General features: G+C 43.0%; 1 protein-coding gene across 1 annotated transcript in view; it reads right to left on the bottom strand.

The window, feature by feature from the left end:
* Positions 1-20,832, bottom strand: part of LOC126203962 (cytospin-A) — a 565,388-nt gene that overhangs the window by 351,831 nt on the left and 192,725 nt on the right. The window contains exon 2 of the mRNA XM_049938360.1: positions 10,180-10,283. Coding sequence (XP_049794317.1) covers positions 10,180-10,277 — 98 coding nt within the window. The 5' untranslated portion in view covers positions 10,278-10,283. The remainder of the gene's footprint in view (positions 1-10,179; positions 10,284-20,832) is intronic.

The raw sequence follows: 20,832 nt of genomic DNA, 5'->3' as shown, positions 1-20,832 counted from the left end.
GTGGCTCGCCACCCCCGCCAGCGACGTGGTGACACGACGTGCCGAGAGGTGCGAGCCAGCGACAGCTGTTCCACACTTCCGGCCCGCATGTGTGTCAACACAGCCGTGCCGTGGCGCGCCGCGCCGCGCGGGAATGTGACAGGAACAGGCTCATCCGATGTTCTTATTTCTGAAAAACTTACTGAAACAAACTTTCTGTAGTAAGCCACGTTTGAGTGAGTGAGAGAGAGAGAGATAGTGAGAGTCACTGTTTTCCGCAGTTACTCCTGGTTAAAAACAGTTCGGCGTGTAACAATATCTCTTCTTTTCCAGTCGCCACACTTTCGCACTTTGAATTAAAGCGACGTGAGTGGTCCAGGCGTTCTTAGAAACACACACACAATTTGATCAATACTTGCGTGCTGTATTTCCTGGTAGCCAAAGTGGCTGTTCTTGGTAAGGCGAGACAGTGAAATAAATGGGCAGCCTAATGACAGAAACAATCTACTGTACTCTACAGTATTTTTACATTTCGAAGTTGTATCTTCGTCGGGACTTTCTGTTATGTAATCGCGATCACTACGATGTCAACAAACGAGAACAGCTATGAGTGTGTATTGTCATTTGCAAATTGCGAAATTGTCGTAGAATATACAGGGTGACAATTATTAAACTATATGAAATAAATTCGCTGTTACTTCTGAATGTTTTCCGTTAGGACGTTCAAATTGCACGGTTGGTAGCGGGGCATTATGGAAATTAGTGTGCGCTGTATTGTTTGGTTTAGCGACGAAGCCCATTTTCATTTGGATGGGTTAGTCAATAAGCAAAATTGACGCATTTGGGGGGCTGAGAATCCGCATTTCATGATTGAGAAGTCTCATCACCCTCAACGGGTGACTGTGTGGTGTGCCATGTTCAGCCACGGAATAATAGGTGCGATATTCCTTGATGGCACCGTGACTATTTGGAGCTAGTCAGTCAGGCAATCGGAGCAAGCGTGTGGTACGAACACTTAAGGGAGACAAAGGCTTTAACGCAGTAAGCAGTTTGAAAAGTATGTGGTATTAACGCACGGATGAACAGAAACGACGGACTGGAGAGCTTGATCAAATCAGCCTTGGGAAAAGCTATTTGTTGTGTGGGTATATCTAGTACGTTATAGTGTAAGCTAACTGCCGTGTGACAACACGTGCAACAATTAGTACACATGGAACATGCGAACTTCATGCGATGGATCAGCGAATAATTTCATTTACCACAGCAGGGTGTTACCCACGTTCACTCCAAACCCACGTTCACTCCAAACTCTTACTGCCATGTCTGCCATTATTCATTGAGAATTAAACAATGACAAAAAATTATGTTCAAAATCGAAACTGATTAAGGAGAATCATTGAATTAACCTTCAGAGGGCAGCATACCTCTACTGCGCAAATTTCACATGTTTTCTTATCCGAAATAACACACTGTGCAAAATGATTTGTGTTTATCATGGAGTATCGTCATTCAGTGTGACATATAGAGTGTATTTCTTTAAAGTTTTGGGGACGGAAACTAACTAGATTGGCTTCAGAAATTGGCCCATACGGTGATTTTACAATTGGTTTTACTGCCTTTGCTCTTCTAAAATTCCTCCCGACTCTCCTTGGGCGCCATGTCACTGACTGCGCGGTCCCTCCCGTCGGAGGTTCGAGTCCACCCTCGGGCATGGGTGTTTGTGTTGTTCCTAGCATAAGTTAGTTTAAGTAGTGTTTAAGTCTAGGGACCGATGACGTCAGCAATTTGCTCACTTAGAAATTCACACACATTTTGGACTCTTCTTGAACACCTAGCTTTTTCCTGTTTAAGTAATAAAACGTATTAGTGGAAACAGTGTTTCCACTCGTGCTGTCGCTACCTTTAGTTGAGATACAGATATACTCCCAGCAAATTTGCAGTACCGGTACGCTATTTTGCCGAAAACACACAGAATGGAATCTCTGTGCACTGTAAGGATGTTGTTCAGTCCCATATTTTTCGTTGTCTCTAGAAATATGTTCTCACTGTAGAATATGTGTTACTTTTTAACTTTAAATCACGTCTACCTCAAAAAAGAACTGAGAAAGCCGATCATGTCTGTAGTACTGTAGATCTTAGATTTGATTATTTTGCAATTTACACGGCAAATTTAGCTTTACAACTTAAAGCAATCATTTGGTAAATATTTGCAAAAGTTTTCGTGCCGCGCTATTCTGCTAATGTTGGGAACCCCAGAACTTATTAGCAAATATTTCACTGAGATTACTCTGTCCCTAACTGGCGAATTCTACTTATTTACTGCGCAGTTGCCGTACGTCGTCGGTTTGGTTAAACGTGTTTCAGAAGAAACTTCCATTCACGGGAAGTGAATTTTATTTGGGAGAATGGGCCAAATAAGTTCTTTGCTGGGTCCTACTAGATAAAAATAGCCTATGACAGTACGTCAGCAGCGATGATCAACTGGCAGCAGATGAAAGGAAACGAGAATGTTAAATACCCGATAAATCTGGAACTGTAGAAGAGAGGTAACAAATTAAACACGTAGCCTTTGACGAGGTACATAAAGGACTGAAAAGCATAAAATAACCGAATCTCAAACTTAGAAAATTACGAATCCAAGACTATCAGGTTGCAATACGTAACACCTTTGCCATCTTTATTAGGTCAGCTGTGTTTTTCGAATATCCGCATAACGTTTTGGAAAATATTCGATAGTATATTTTACACTGGAGTTAGCATGGCTACATTTTTTTGAATGTAAATTCGGCATGCTTCTGAGAAATTTAAAGTCAAGAAGAAAAACTAAAGTGTCCTGACCTCTCAAAACCCACGTATTAGCGCTTCTAACGAACTTTACATCATGACAAATGCTTGCCCAATTTCTGTATTACTCCGAGAGCTTATTTGGTACTTCATGTAATTTTTTTAGAATACACAAGAATTTTTTACGTAATTAATTCTGCCGTGGTATCTTCATTCCCTGTTCTGACAAACACTGGTTGGAGCACCTTCTTATCGACAACGTTACCCTGTCAGCTGCATTCCGAATTATACTTTGCTGTATCCATTACGAAAAGTAACCAGGCTCTTGCAGAGTACGTTGATAAAACTGATGGAAGTTCATTGATTACGAAAGATGGAAATTGCTGGGATTTGAATATACGAATTTCTGTTTGACCATTTACTGGGTGCTGTAAAATTGGTGAAGTAACTGTATTGGAAGAGAACTGGAACCTACGAGTTTCACTGTCAAGTACTAATTAGAAATTTTCCTTTATTATGCTTCATACCGAATACGACAGTGTAATATTCATGTAACAGCATAAAATGTGCCCCATTTGCACAAGATTTGGTACCTCATTGAGTGAGAAAATGAAGCTCCGGTAGTTTATTGAAAAATACATAACGGCCGCAGTCTATCAATATGTAAATGTGCTTAACGAAATACATTACATAGTGCTGCAGCACAACTAAAAGTTAGACCAAAATTATCTGTGTCTAACGCAGAAAAACGACGATGTGCTAGCAGACGCCATTTCCCGATGTAACCGAGAAATCATCCGGCAACCACCGTAAGTACAAATCAACTTATTCTTAACGAACTTTTTTTTCGATCTAAAAGCAAATCAAAATGTAAATAAGTTAATTACAGACTGCTGATGATGCTTTACTTCAATTAAACTAAACGCGACTGGTGAAAAACATCACGCATTTTTGTAGTTGCAACAACAGAACAAAAATACCCCCACGAATCATAAAGCAGACTGCGAACACCTTCAGTTTTTGTAGTTGCTCTCAACATCGTATTATTCTTTTGATGCCACGTGATTCATTGTAATTTTAGCTGACAGTAGATAAGTCTTGGCAGTTTAGTTGTTGCGGTTATTAAAAAAAAAATCTTAAATAAGAACAGCACTAGAAACTAACAAAATGTTAATAGCATATTAGTTTCCCCTTTACCTATGCGATGGCAGCACTGCGGCGAGAGACCGGCAGTGTAGTTTGTTGCCGCGAGATAGCAGCATGTGACACGAAGTTCCACCTCCGGCCGCCACGGAGCAGCACTATCTGGACATCAAGTCTCGTTTGTACCGAGTCTCGCTACTCGCTAGCAATGGCGGAACGGAGATTCGGTGCCCTTACTTAGGTTTGTCTTTTTCTACGACTGACTATATTTTCGCCGGAATTTCCAAAAGGATACCATGAACAATAATGTGGGCAAGCAACGGATAAAGACGATTTGCTTGAATATCAGTGCAGTAAACAGCGACCAGTCAGTTTTGACATACTTGTTCCTTGTCATTAATTTTGCATTTCTCCTGAGGATAATCCTGAAAAAAGCCGCGAGAACTGGATACTGGGGACAGTCTTCTGTATTTATATTCAATTTTACACAAATTCCATCTTCTACAATATCTGAGGTAGAGACCTGACTGGCCCAAAGATTGTCTTCACTCTTTAGGATTTGAACGTCAGTGTCCGGACATAAATACCTGAAGTAATAAGAAACTCTCAAAGAAAGAAGTTCCAAAAACTCGCCTTTGAAGTTTAGTAGATTTTCGAGGGATTTTAAGTTAAAAAAAAATCAATCTTACTGACATTGTCGTCGGTCTCTGAATGCCTAGCATGAAATGTTCCTTTGAAAACTAATTAAAATTTGATACAAACATGCGAAATGACTTGCTGGTAAATGGAAAATTTATACATCAATAATACTGTTCAATCTATAGAAACAATGTATTTCATTAATTAGTAATGAAAAATACAAAAATATTTCTATTAAAATATGATTCAATTCAAGAATTATTAGTTAAAATTTTTATTTTTAGTAAATATGGATCTTTAGAGAAAAAAAAGTTGCTACTAGCGAGAGTCCAACTAGCGACTTCAACGACCATTACACTTTTGCACTACACAGTTAAGTTACCGATCACTATGTCAATGAACTTCAAAACTTTTATATTCGATGTCACGGCAGTAGTTTCCGGTGTTCGATTCGATCCGTCAGAACAAACCACAGCCAAAATGCGGTATGTCATGGAATAAAACGGCTGGATTCTGATACGGTGGTTGGATCCTCTCATCGCATCGGATTCCGACTGTTTTATTCCATGACATACCGCCTTTTAGCTGTGTTTTGTTAGACTGGCGATGAACGTTGGAACTTTGTTTCCACGCTTTTTGTCTCTAATATTTTAGCTATACACTGAAGCGCGAAAGAAACTGGTACAGTCATGCGTTTTCAAATACGGTGATATGTAAACAGGCAGAATATTGCGTTGCGGTCGGTAATGCCTAAACGAGACAAGTGCCTGCCGTTGTTGTTAGATCGATTACTGCTGCTACAACGGCAGATTATCAAGATTTAATTGAGTTTGATCGTGATGTCAGTCTGTGCACGAGCGATGGGACACAGCATCTCCGAGGTAGAGATGAAGAGGGGATTTTCCTGTACGACCATTTCATGAGTGTGCCGTGACTATCACGAATCCGGTGAAACATCAAATCTGCAAGAACGGGATCAACGACGACTGAAGAGATTCGTTCAACGAGACAGACGTGCAACCCTTCCGAAAATCGCTGCGGGTTTCAATAATTGGCAATCAACAAGTGTCAGTGTGTGTGAATCATTCAAGGAAACATCATCGATATGGGCATCCGCAGCCGAAGGCACACTCATCTACCCTTGATGACTGCTCCACACATTGCTTTACGCCTCGCCTGGGCCCGTCAACACTGGCGTTGGACTGCTGGTGACTGGAAACATGTTGCCTGGTCGGACGAGTCTCGTTTCAAATAGTATCGAGCGGATGGACGTGTACGTGTATGGAGACAACCTCATGAATCCATGGACCCTGCGTGTCAGCAGGGGACTGTTCAAGCTGGTGGAGGCTCTGTAATGGTGCGGGGCGCGTCAAGTTTAAATGATATGGGACCGCCGATACGTCTAGATACGACTTGACAGTTGACACGTACGTAAGCATTCTGTCTGGTCACCTGCATCCATTCATGTCCATTGTTCATTCCGATGGACTTGGGCAATTCCAGCAGGACAATACGACATCCCACGCGTCCAGAATTGCTACAGAGTGGCTTCAACACTCTTCTGATTTTAAACACTTCCGCTGGCCACCAAACTTAACCAGACGTGAAAATTATTGAGCATATGTGGGATGCCTTGCAACGTGCTGTTCAGAAGAGATCTCCACCCCCTCGTACTCTTACGGATTTATGGACAGCCCTGGAGGATTCATGGTGTAAATTCCCTCCAGCACTACTTTACGCACTGGTCGAGTGCATGCCACGTCGTGTTGCGGTATTTCTGCGTGCTCGTGGGGGCCGTACACGATATTAGCCAGGTCTGTTTCTTTTTCTCTTCCGTGTATGTTACACCTGAAGATGTGGCTTTTAGTGCCACGAAACCGGTAGAGATCTAAAAATAAAGGGCTAAACGCAGCTGAAACCGTTTATTAACATCCATTATGATTACTCATAGCTGTGGTTGTTCTACTGACAAGGTTGTCTCTGTGTGTTATAACAGTGACCACATCGTGCCATCCCACCTGTTATTTATCATTGTCGAGGCAAGCATTTATTCATGCATTGAATACTTTCTGGTCGATTTAATTATTTTTCTCACTTTATCATCTTCCAGGAAGGAAGGAAGGAAGAATACGTTACATCGGCATACCAGCCCTCGTCGTTAACCCGTGACGCGGAATCTATCCGGATCGAGCTCGCCTCTCCCTATGCCTGAAACGGCGCGTTAACGCGCTTGATTATTCGGCCGGCTTAAATCACTGTCGTAAAACAGCTAGCACTAGCCATCTGGAGCGACCCAAAGTGGAATCAGTACATGAAAGAAACTGTTGGGAAAGCAGAATCCAGGCTGAGACTCACAGCAGGAGTCTTCAAGGAAACTTAGTTCGTCCACGAAAGACGAGGCTTACAAAAGACTGGTTTGACTGAATCTTGAGTATTGTTTATCAGTCTGGGAACTTCACGAAGTAGAGTTAACAGAACACGTGATGAAAAGCGGCGCATAAAGTCACAGAATAGTTTAGCAAGTGATGTTCAACAAACTCCAGTGGCAGTCGTAAAAACACAGGCTTTGTGGGAGACTGCGAGGTTTGCTAGTGAAACTCCAAGACAGTACTTTCCGAGAGGAGAGAGTGCAACCTATTACTTCCTCCCACGTACGATCCGTGAAATGACCACAACGAGAAAATGGGGGAAATTACAACTGATACGGAGGTTGTGGCTGTTCAACTAGAACGACCAGGACTACATTATTTTAATCCTGGAGTACATCGTACACACAGTGGATTTTATCAATCAAAAAGAACATTGGGAGGTCACTGGTGCCAAACGAAGAACATAAAAAATCAATTTATGTACATTCTATATAAATTGAAGGTGGAGGGAGGGGAGGAAAGAAAAGGAAAGTAGATTACTGACGTCAGCTACATCGAGACATTAAACGGTTTTGGCGGCGACGAGGGAAAATGGGAACCGGACCAGGATTCGAATCTGGGATATCCTACTTACTAGGCAGGTGCCTTAACCACTGAGCCATCCGAGACACAGTGTTATCTCAACTGCGCGGACTACCTCGGCACGCCTCACGGCCGACACAAACTCCCAAATCAAATGGTTCAAATGGCTCTGACCACTATGCGACTTAACTTCTGCGGTCATCAATCGCCTAGAACTTAGAACTAATTAAACCTAACCAACCTAAGGACATCACACACATCCATGCCCGAGGCAGGATTCGAACCTGCGACCGTAGCGGTCGCTCGGTTCCAGAGTGTAGCGCCTAGAACCGCACGGCTACTCTGGCTGGCCCAAACTCCCACCGAGCGGCACCTATCCGTAATCCCTGTCCATTTCCTCCATGCTCGCTACTCAGATTCCCGCAGGAGGTCGGAAGAAGGTGAATCCATTGTCCATCTAGGCAAATCAGTTATATGAATGCGTGGTGTCCGTCCTTTCGGACATTTCCGAAAGAACATACACCACACATTCATGTAATTATGTACATTCGATCGCAGTATTTTATTCTTCACAGACTGTCGTGGATCACTCCTTTTGTACCACGCCAGTTTTGACTGACTGACTGACATTTATGGAGCACAGTATTTGTTTTTTTCACACATCAAAAAAGTTTTGCATCACCTAGGTTCCGAGAGTTGGGGAATCTGTACAGAAAATTGGAATAGAGATCAATATAATCATTTCCGCCCATTTTACTGCTCATGAAAACCATACATTGCTTGTTGTACCACCATACAGCGACACATTCAGAAGTGGTGGCCTAGATTGCTGAGCACACCGGTACCTCTAATACCCAGTAGCATATCCTTTTGCATTGATGCATGCCTATATTTGTCATGGCATACTATCCACAAGTTCATCTAGACACTGTCGATCCAGATTGTCCCATTCCTCAACGGCGATTCGGTGTAGATCCCTCAGAATGGTTGGTGGGTGACGTCGTCCATTAACAACCCTTTTCAATCCATCCCAGACATGTTCGATAGGGTTCATGTCTCGCTAGTATGCTGCCGATATGGTTACACCATCGGTCAGAGGATGGCATTCACGTATCGTACAACCGTTACGGCGCCTTCCATGACCACTAGCGGCGTACGTCTGCCCCACATAATGCCACCCCAAGACAGCAGGGAACCTCCACCTTGGTGCACTCGCTGGAAAATGTGTCTAAGGCGTTCAGCCTGATCATCCTGCCTCCGAACACGTCCCCGACGATTGTCTGGTTGCAGGCATATGCGACACTGATAGGCGGAGAGAACGTGATGACAGTCCATTCGGTATGTTGTTGGGCTCATCTGTACCGCGCTGCATGGTGTCGTGGTTGCAAAGATCTGGTTGCATCACCATGGACGTCGGGAGTGAAGTCGTCCATCATGCAGCCTACTGCTCACAGTTGACTCGTTACACGTCGTCCTGTGTCTCCACGAAAGGCATTAGTCAACATGGTGGCGTTGCTGTCAAGGTTCCTCCGAGCCATAATCCGTAAGTAGCAGTCATCCACTGCAGGAGTAGCCCTTGGGCGACCTGAACGAGGCATGTCATCGACAGTTACCCCCCCCCTCCCTCCCTCCCTCTCTCTCTCTCTCTCTCTCTCTCTCTCTCTCTCTCTCTCTCCACCCCTCCATGTCGGAACAACATAGCTTTGGTTCACTCCGAGACGCCAGGACACATCCCTTGTTGAGAGGCCTTCCTGGCACAAAGTAACAATGCGGACGCGATCGAACCGCGGCATTGACAGTCTAGGCGTGGTTGAACTACAGGCAACACGAACCATGTATCTCCTCCTTGGTGGAATGACTGGAACTGATCGGCTGTCGAGCCCCCTCCGTCTAACAGGCACTGCTTATGCATTGTCGTTTACATATTTGGGCGGGTTTAGTGACATCTCTGGACAGTCAAAGGGACTGAGTCTGTGATACAATATCCACCGTCAACGTCTATCTTCAGGAGTTCTGGGAACCGGGATGATGCAAAACTATTTTTTTGTGTGTGTATTATGGACATATACTGTTAATATGAGTTAGAGCAGTTTATTAGTTTTTCTGCTTGGTTTGAAGTGACTGTGTGGTTAACACACTCTGAAGCAGTAGCTTTTACTGAAAAGTAATCGCGAACAGCGCAAGATGGTTACTCTTTTGAGTTAATGATTATTCTTAGGGAACTGACCTTTTTACTATTCGACTGTAGGCACCACAATGAAGTCCACCGAGAGTGATGCAAAGCATTTTAGTCAGGGCCAAGTTTAACAACTGAGAATTCACTCGGCATTTATTTTAGGCTCCTACTGCTGGCGATCACGCCTACACCGGACTACAGAATGGGGAAGGCACCAAGCTGAATAGTGTATGACCACAATGTTTAGTTCTTCCCATGTGCCATTCATCAGAGGAGGAGGGAAGCGGCTAGCAGACAATGGGAACAAGTATCTTACGCCACAAACCGTGCAGTGCCTTGTAGAGTACAGATGTATGGGCAGAAACGACGAAATAATTTGGTGCACGAATTCGATGTGAGGTAAGCATGTTGGTGTCGATCTGCGAAATACAGCTAAGCGTAATGCATACTTCACTAAGCAGCAGACCAGCGGTAAGATAGTGTCAGAGAGTAGTCGTTGTTGCTTACTTTTCCCTGGTGGAGCTAGATGATGGCGTAGTGGTCACCACCTGAGGAACGGGCGAAGGCGTCTGCACGCGAGACCTCTTGCGGGGCGGGCTCGGCATCGGACCCTGCAAAAGCCAAAACACGCCGGTTAATACGTGGCGAGAGATGTGACACAGTGGCGCAATCATTCAATTCTCCATGTCGTAATCTCTTGGAAAGTCAACTCTGCCACAACATTGTACACAAATGCTCGGCTCGACCGGAAATCGAACCGGAGAACTGAGTTTGTACTCTTACTAGGGCACTTATTCTGTTTTATTTATTTATTTTTTATTTACAAAGAGCTACAGTGTTTCAAAAAATAATTATCTATGCTTAGTTAGCATCAACGCATCCTTGAATTTGGGGTCAAATGGAGTGCGAAAATTAGTCCGAAAACCGCCACCTCTGGCAGCAACAATGAGCCTAAGCCTGCTTGGCGTCGAGTCGAACTGAGCTTGGATGACAAATAGCGAAACGCCACTCCGTCCTGTTTCATGTCTATGCCTGAGTAGTTCATGCGAGGGTAGTTTGGTAAGTTCTCGGAATGATGTTTGGTTTCTGGGGCGCTCAACTGCGCGGTCATCAGCGCCCGTAGATAGTCCCAATTTTTACTCAGTCTAATTTTTTTTACACAATCCAGTCTAGCCACTGTCACGAATCATGATGATGATGGTTGATATGTTGAGGACAACACAAACGCACACTCCCCGGGCACAGAAATCCCAAACTCGGCCGGAATCGAACCCGGGACCCATCTCGGAATGAAATACAAAGAAAGTACCCCAGTAAAACTATTTTTCAGTGTAGTCTCTTGTATATGAATGCGCTTGTTGTATCTATATTCCAATGCCTTGTTCCCACATCAAAAATCAGATTCCTCCAGGCCTGCAAAATAGCCGGTAACTTGGGCTGTCACTTATTCGTTTGAAGGGAATTTCCGTCCAGCGGGGAAAGTTTTGAGCTTGGGAAGAGACTTAAGTCTGATGGAGCGCAAGCAGGCGAGTTAAGGCGGGTTCGCCAACAATTCTTGTCTTGGTTCACTTATTTCTGCCGTGGCAACGACACGTGTGCGGGCGCGCATTTGGTGAAATGTTGAGTTCTTCTTTGCCAAGCCTGGTCTTTTTTGGCTTATCTTTTGCTCCAGTTGGTCTAGGTTAGAGTAGTATTGTAAATGTCTGTCAAGTAGGAAGATAATCTATCGGCAGAGTACTTTTCTTCTTCCAGAAAAGTGGCGCCACGAGCCTTCCGGCCGATCGTATTGCCTTTGCTTTCTTTGATGGTCGTGACATTTTTTCTGTCTTGGGTACAGTAGTGGACTGCGACACTCATCTAGCAGATAATTTTCTCGCATCGAATGTGATATACCCATTTCGATGACGTCTCTACAGCTTCAGCAAATTCACGCACTTCCAGCCGGCAATCCTCCATCTTGTTATGCATTTTTGCAGTAATTTCTGTGGTAGCGGTACACTTCTTATCAAATTTGAACTCGTTTTTCCTCTTGGCAACCGCTCAGAATGAAGGGGCAGAGTCGCCTCTTAGGCATCTGCCTTCGTGGCGAACATGTCTATGCTCGGTGATATGGACCTCGCGTGTCTTGCAACTGAGTGGGTTGCCTTACGAAACATAAGCAGAAACTATGCGGAACGAGCAAAGGAAGTCTCAGTAGCTTCTAGTGAACACTTGAACGCACTAGCGGCTCATTCACAACAACATGGATTCATATACCACAACAACTAATTACAAATTAAAGAAGTGACTTGTTAAATTTATCGCGTACATGTGCCGTATGATGTCTATTTATCTACTGAGACAACTGCTGGATACCGCAGAAAAGAATTACTTATTGATTGAAAGCTTTCATTATCTTACGTCTGTGGTGTGGCATTTGTTGTTAGAAAAATAAATGTTTATGGTCACTGGAGAGCTGAGCTGAGCGAGACGTTTCTGAGAACTGCTATAAATAAAATATACACCTAAGCTAATTGTCATGACACTGTCATTTCCACTTTCCTCTGATATTTAGGACAATCACGAGTTTTGTTTTTCGAAGTTCTCTATGATGCTTTCATCGGCATCTTCCAGCCAACGTCCTGATATTTAATCATTTACTTTTTCCCGCTTCTTGCGGAAATTCGAAGCAACTTTAATTTCTCTCTGTTTCGGCAAGAACTGCTGTGTATTACGCAATAAAATCTACTTTAATATATTGAGCTAGCGTCGATATTGTTAAACTTTTACTGAGCCTGTAAGGACCCCTTGAGCAGTGCCACGGGCTCCTCTTTCCGACGCCTTCAATACGACAACCAGACAGGCTACCGTGTACTGCTGGCAGCATACACGGCTACACTGCAGGCGATCTTACCGACTGTCCCCCAATTTTCTTCGTGCAGGAATTGTACCATCACTGCCGAGACGTAACATCCCTTATATTTCCTGAACGGTTCCAGATGCCGAAAAGACGTTTTTCGCAGTTCAATCAGTGGCGATGGGCACGTAACGTTTTGTGTGGATAATGCCCTGAACTCTGGTATCAACCGAGCTATTGAAAGAATTTTTTTAATGGAACAGTATACTTTTTCATTACTGAATTCAAAAGCTCTTGCAAAGACTGTTCAATGATACTGCGCTAATTAAAATTAACGTTGAAAATTTTCCAAAAAAAGGCCCGGGAAATGCACTAAAACTGGAAAGCAATGAGGCTAGAGTCGGCTATTGCGGTGTAAACGCCGCCAAGAACAACTTTCGTGTCAGGTTCGGTCGTTATATGCTGCAAGACAGACCTACTGTCTATCTATTCTATCTATATCCGAATCCCGCTCCAGCTACTGCCGGGTCTGGGTGCTGACGAGTCCTCTCCATTTCGCTCGGTCCTCCCACCACTTTTCTTCCTCCACTTGCTGCCAGGTCACACCTCTCCTTTCAACAGATATTCTCACTCCCATTTTCCACCGTGTCCTTGGGCGCCCTCGAGGTCTTTTCCCATCCATCCATCTTTAGTTCTTCCATAATTTTGGGGAGTCTCTGCCCATGCATCCTCTTAACATGCCCATAACCTAAAAAATACTGGCACAGACCTACTGTACTAAGATAAAATCTCCTCGTTATATGCTGCAAGACAGACCTACTGTACTAAGATAAAATTTCATTTTCTCTATGACACAGATACAGGTTCACCTACGAGTTTTGTATACGGAACTACGGCATGACCTAGCTTCTGGCCCATCAGATGGTTCTTAGGGAAACTATATCAAATGTGCATACGCTTCCAGGTTTTTCTTGAAAAAATAGTTTCTTCAGGCAGGTTTCCATTCCCATTTCGATAAGATTTATTTGACATTTGCCGCATAAAATTAGCGTGTCTAACTTCTACTCATTGGTGTATACGCCTTCATGAAAGAATGCTGAAGCTGAAATGACCTGCCGATAGACAATGCAGTTTCTGCTGATTCTGGAGTGTCGACAAGTTAACAATCGATAGGCTTGATACAAAGGCGTGGTCTGGCGTGAGTACAAAGGCGTGGTCTGGCGTGAGTGCGTTTACAATACAATAACCGATTTCGGCCCGCTTGCTTTTCAATTTTAGAATACTTCTCGCATTCCTTTGTGAAGAGTTTCAACCTGCGAATTAACAAATATACCACTGTACTCGTCTTTCCAACTGCTTTCGGATGCATTTAAAAAAAGTATGTCATTCTATTTAAAAAAAAAAACACGCAAATAAACACCGTCCGAACAGGCCTTGAAGACCCAACGATACCGACCGGCAGCCATGTCATCCTCCGTCCTTAGGCGTCGCCGGATACGCGTACGGAGGGGCATGTGGTCAGCACACCGGCCTCCCGCCCGTTGTCAGTTTTCGAGACCGGTGCCGTTACTTCTCAGTCTAGTAGCTCCTCAATTGGCCTAGCAAGGGCTGAGCGCACCGCGCTTGCCAACAGCTCTCGACACACCCGGACGGTGACCCATGCAAATGATGGCCAAGCTCGTCAGCGCTTAATTTAGTCGATTTCACGGGAAACGGTGTTATCACCGCGGGAAGGCCGTTGAAATTTTAAAAAATATTAATTGCTTCAATACCTCTATTGATACAAGAATTGAGATTCTATCAGGTTTGTGCGTATGTTCGTAGCGCTTTTGTTTTGCATGTTACTATTCCGGTTACTGTGGGTTTATTTATCGATTGTCATTTTTTATTTTTTAACTGTAGTTAACTGTTCTTTGAGTTTACTTATTGTCATTTTGTCATCTGGAGGTAGTGGGTGGATGTGGACGCTAGAAAACGGAGTACCAAGTGGAGAAATCGGATCATTTCCGACATTTTTCTGTCCGAGTTCAACAGATGGGTGACAGCAGCGGAGTCAGCCAGAAACATTTCCGCCGTGTATTGGGATAATTCCGTTGGAGAGAGGACGGCAAGAAAACTGTTTTCTCGTTTTGAGGATCTTTATGTTGTAAGTGGCCCTCCAGGTTCAGGAAGACCTTCGGGTTTGATGATGATCATTTAAAGGTATTAAGTCAAAATGACCCACGTCAGAGTACTCGAGAACCGGCAAATGTGATTAACTGCTATCATCCCACATTTCAATGCTTCATCATTATTGGTGACATGCTAACATAAGGAAGATACTAGTAGGTATCAGATAGATTATATAATGGTAAGACAGAGATTTAGGAACCAGGTTTTAAATTGTAAGACATTTCCAGGGGCAGATGTGGACTCTGACCACAATCTATTGGTTATGAGCTGTAGATTAAAACTGAAGAAACTGCAAAAAGGTGGGAATTTAAGGAGATGGGACCTGGATAAACTGAAAGAACCAGAGGTTGTACAGAGTTTCAGGGAGAGCATAAGGGAACAATTGACAGGAATGTGGGAAAGAAATACAGTAGAAGAAGAATGGGTAGCTCAGAGGGATGAAGTAGCGAAGGCAGCAGAGGACAAAATAGGTAAAAAGACGAGGGCTAGTAGAAATCCTTGGGTAACAGAAGAAATATTGAATTTAATTGATGAAAGGAGAAAATATAAAAATGCAGTAAATGAAGCAGGCAAAAAGGAATACAAACGTCTCAAAAATGAGATCGACAGGAAGTGCAAAATGGCTAAGCAGGGATGGCTAGAGGACAAATGTAAGGATGTAGAGGCTTGTCTCACTAGGGATGAGACAGATACTGCCTACAGGAAAATTAAAGAGACCTTTGGAAAGAAGAGAACCACTTGTATCAATATCAAGAGCTCAGATGGAAACCCAGTTCTAAGCAAAGAAGGGAAAGCAGAAAGGTGGAAGGAGTATATAGAGGGTCTATACAAGGGTGATGTACTTGAGGACAATATTATGGAAATGGAAGAGGATGTAGATGAAGATGAAATGGGAGATACGATACTGCGCGAAGAGTCTGACAGAGCACTTAAAGACCTAAGTGAAATAAGGCCCCGGCAGTAGACAACATTCCATTAGAACTACTGACGGCCTTGGGAGAGCCAGTCCTGACAAAACTCTACCATCTGGCGAGAAAGATGTATGAAACAGGCGAAATACCCTCAGACTTCAAGAAGAATATAATAATTCCAATCCCAAAGAAAGCAGGTGTTGACAGATGTGAAAACTACTGAACTATCAGTTTAATAAGTCACGGCTGCAAAATACTAACACGAATTCTTTACAGACGAATGGAAAAACTAGTAGAAGCCGACCTCGGGGAAGATCAGTTTGGATTCCGTAGAAATATTGGAACACGTGAGGCAATACTGACCTTAAGACTTATCTTAGAAGAAAGAATAAGGAAAGACAAACCTACGTTTCTAGCATTTGTGTACTTAGAGAAAGCTTTTGACAATGTTGACTGGAATACTCTCTTTCAAATTCTGAAGGTGGCAGGGGTAAAATATAGGGTGCGAAAGGCTATTTACAATTTGTACAGAAACCACATGGCAGTTGTAAGAGTCGAGGGGCATGAAAGGGAAGCAGTGGTTGGGAAGGGAGTGAGACAGGGTTGTAGCCTCTCCCCGATGTTATTCAGTCTGTATATTGAGCAAGCGGTGAAGGAAACAAAAGAAAAATTCGGAGTAGGTATTAAAATCCATGGAGAAGAAATAAAAACTTTGAGGTTCACCGATGACATTGTAATTATGTCAGAGACAGCAAAGGACTTGGAAGAGCAGTTGAACGGAATGGACAGTGTCTTGAAAGGAGGATATAAGATGAACATCAACAAAAGCAAAACGAGGATAATGGACTGTAGTCCAATTAAGTCTAGTGATGCTGAGGGAATTAGATTAGGAAATGAGACACTTAAGGTAGTAAAGGAGTTTTGCTATTTGGGGAGCAAAATAACTGATGATGTTCGAAGTAGAGAGGATATAAAATGTAGACTGGCAATGGCAAGGAAAGCGTTTCTGAAGAGTATAGGTTTAAGTGCCAGGAAGTCGTTTCTGAAAGTATTTGTATGGAGTGTAGCCATGTATGGAAGTGAAACGTGGACGATAAATAGCTTAGACAAGAAGAGAATAGATGCTTTCGAAACGTGATGCAACAGAAGAATGCTGAAGATCAAATTGGTGGATCACATAACTAATGGGGAGGCATTGTATAGAATTGGGGAGGAGTTTGTGGCGCAACTTGATTAGATGAAGGGGTCGGTTGGTAGGACATGTTCTGAGGCATCAGGGGATCACAATTTTGGCATTGGAGGGCAGTGTGGAGGTTAAAAATCGTAGAGGGAGACCAAGAGATGAATACACTAAGCAGATTCAGAAGGATGTAGGTTGCAGTAAGTACTGGGAGATGAAGAAGCTTGCACAGGACAGAGTAGCATGGAGAGCTGCATGAAACCAGTCTCTGGACTGAAGACCACAACAACAACAAGAAAATGAAGGAGTGGTTGGGCCCAAACAACGCAGCAACTCCCCGTACAAAGAGCTGTGCGCATCCACAGAAGTCATTGTTATGCATCTACTAGAACAGCGACGGTGTGACACCATACGAATTGCTTCCACGCGGTGTAGTTATCTCTGCTGACATTTATTGTCAACAACTGAGACGTCTTGCAGTCGCAGTCTAAGAACAACGACAAGGAAGACTGCATGAAGTGGTACTACTTTATAATAACCCCCTCTTGCGTTCTGCTAGACTGCCAAAAAAGCACTATACAGGAGTTGGGTTGGGAAGTCACTCCGCACCCTTCTTATTCACCCGATATTGCGCCCTCAGACTTTCACCTGTTCCGCTCTTTACCGAGCAACCTTCAAGGAACTTCCTTTCGGGATGAAAATGTACTCCGAACATGGCTCGTCATGTTCTTCGCCTGAAAAGCACGTGATTTCTACAGTCGCGGATTCGAGAAGTTACTCCAGACCGTTGTAAATAGTGAAGAAGAATATACTATTGAAGACGTAAGTCCCTGTTCTGTGTATCTGTTGTGTTTATTATATGTGCAGCTGTTGTGGTTACTGAACATACGGAAAAACGCTACGAAGTTATGCACCAACCTAAAATATTACATACCGCAGTACGTGCCTCCATAGCGTACTGTCATTTGCCGGAAACTTCGTATCGATATCCTGAGCCGTTTACGAAATAAGAGGGGTGTCACGTCTCATATGACTCATCCTACACATTTAACAGTAAGAAGTCTCTCCTGTTCATGAGGTTAGTAGTTGAAAATAAAACAGGTTTTCATTTGAAAATTATTATTCAATATTTCTGATGTAACATCTCTACATGATAATACTTGCAAATACAGGATTGAAATAAAACTGAAAGCAAAGATATTGCGCCTAATGAGAATCGAATCAGTAACCTGAAAGAATTTTCGTCTGCTATGTACAACTCTGTAGGTATGTACATGACCCCTTTGAAAAGAATAGGGTTCAAACGGAACCGAAATAAACTATTTAGACGGTTTTATTAGATCTCATGGAATAATTTATGTAGTCCACTATGTTTTCAGGCGACAAACAAACTATCTAAACACATCGCGCAACCTGCGCCGAACTGTAGTCGCATGTTCGTGTGCTACTCTTTAAGTATTTAGAGAACCATCAACATCGTCAAATACCAGTATGATTAAAACTTTTTATGTTCGTGAGTGCTACTGTCTAGTGAAAATATTACAAAAAAAGATTGAACATTAACATTTCATCGAAGAGTATTCATTCGAGGCGGATTACAAGCTCCGTTGCAAAAGTATGGGCGAAGAAAGTCGGCCGTGCCCTTTTCTAAATGCCACCCTGACATTCGTCTTACGAGGCTTACAGAAAACATAGATCTTAAAGGGAGATCTTGAAGGGAGGATATAAGATGAACATCAACAAAAGCAAAACGAGGATAATGGAATGTAGTCTAATTAAGTCGGGTGATGTTGAGGGTATTAGATTAGGAAATGATACACTTAAAGTAGTAAAGGAGTTTTGCTATTTGGGGAGCAAAATAACCGATGATGGTCGAAGTAGAGAGGATATAAAATGTAGACTGGCAATGGCAAGGAAAGCGTTTCTGAAGAAGAGAAATTTGTTAACATCGAGTACAGATTTAAGTGTCAGGAAGTCGTTTCTGAAAGTATTTGTATGGAGTGTAGCCATGTATGGAAGTGAAACATGGACGATAAATAGTTAGGACAAGAAGAGAATAGAAGCTTTCGAAATGTGGTGCTACAGAAGAACGCTGAAAATTAGATCACATAACTAATGAGGAGGTATTGAATAGAATTGGGGAGAAGAGGAGTTTGTGGCACAACTTGACCAGAAGAAGGGATCGGTTGGTAGGACATGTTCTGAGGCATCAAGGGATTACCAATTTAGTATTGGAGAGCAGCGTGGAGGGTAAAAATCGTAGGGGGAGACCAAGAGATGAATACACTAAGCAGATTCAGAGGGATGTAGGTTGCAGTAGGTACTGGGAGATGAAGAAGCTTGCACAGGATAGAGTAGCATGGAGAGCTGCATCAAACCAGTCTCAGGACTGAAGACCACAACAACAACAACAACAACAGATCTTAAAACTGCTAATTTTCTTGCCGTCCATTAATTTAAAATTGTGTTTACGACCGAGCTAAGGTAAACTAACACTGGACTAATTCCCAATAAGCGGGCTTCGAATCCTCCTCTGACCATTCAGAGTTTGCTTTTCCGTGACTTCCCTGAACAGATTAAGGTGAATGCGGAAGTGGGTCACTCACTTTCATCCGTCTTTGTCGAACTGAACTTGTGATGTGTTTAGTACCCTCGACTTATTGTTAGACAGAAAGTGCAAATCTAACTAACGTACGTACGGCAAATGTACGTACTCTTAACTAATTTTCCCGTCATTAGGACTCAAAATCTATTCCAAATCCATCTCCTCCAACTGTACGAACAGGAAGGCCACAAAGGAATCGAATTTTTGTAATTTTTTTTATATTTGTGGTATGCGGAGTTCAGAACCCCAACATGAAACTGCCAAAGCAGTTTCATGCAACTCTCGAAAATTCTCGAGAAATTCCAGTTTGAAGTTTTCCAACCAATTTTAATACGCTAAAGTCGATTTTTTGACAAGCAGTGTGACATTGTGGTAGAGTGCTTGCCTGCCACATGGTGGGCGCTAGCTTCGATTCGTGGTACACTGAAATTTTTAATCAACGGTGCCTGTTCTACGAGCATTTCCGTGAACCGTAAAATACATGGACGGAAAAAATTAACTTATGTTCTTTTCTTTTTAAATTTAAACATTCGTTATGAAATTTTTGTAGAAGATTGGTACTCAAATTTGTATTTGCAATGAAAACTGGATTTTTGTGTGCGACATGTAATTACAAGTTATTTTTTCACAAAAATGACAATTTTACTAGCGAATTTTATAGCTCTGAGCACTATGAGACTTAACATCTATGGTCATCAGTCCACTAGAACTTAGAACTACTTAAACCTAACTAACCTAAGGACATCACACAACACCCAGACATCACGGAGCAGAGAAAAGCCCTGACCCCGCCGGGAATCGAACCCGGGAACCCGGGCGCGGGAAGCGAGAACGCTACCACACGACCACGAGCTGCGGACAGCGAATTTTATATACATACGGAGTAGACATTCCAACTGAACGAGAAAAAATGACAGTAACGAGACTGAAGGCAGCCAGCTATTACAGGTTCGAGTGCTACCATTTTTTTCATCCTCATCAGGAGATGAAGTATGAAGCCGGAATTTGGTTGCAATAATTACACCTTTGTTGTTTGAAACTGATAAAAATTTTATTCAAAATAATCTCCACTGCTATTTACACATGTCTCCCACCTCTCCGTCGGGATATGAATATCACGCCAAAGACACAGTTCTTTTGAAGCGAAGCAGTTAGCGAGCCATTTTCGTGCATTTTCATACGAACTGAAGCGTTGTTCAGCGAGAGCGTGTCCCAGTGATGCAAACAGATGATAATGGGACGGAGTCGAAGAATGGAGAGTAAGCCTCAATCGTTTCCCTGACCCGTTTTTGTGTGTGCGATGGGGCGTATCATGGAGCAATATGACTGTGTTGCCTTTTTCCACATTCCGGTAGTTTTTCAAGTAATGCTAGTTTTAAATCGATCATTTGGTTTTGAGAGCGATCTGTGTTAGCGGTTTTCACTAGGTTTTAGTGGCTCATAATAGATAGCACCC

Source organism: Schistocerca nitens, chromosome 9, assembly GCF_023898315.1.
Source record: "Schistocerca nitens isolate TAMUIC-IGC-003100 chromosome 9, iqSchNite1.1, whole genome shotgun sequence".
Taxonomy (NCBI): Eukaryota; Metazoa; Arthropoda; class Insecta; order Orthoptera; family Acrididae; genus Schistocerca; species Schistocerca nitens.
This window is presented reverse-complemented; position numbering and strand designations above follow the sequence as displayed.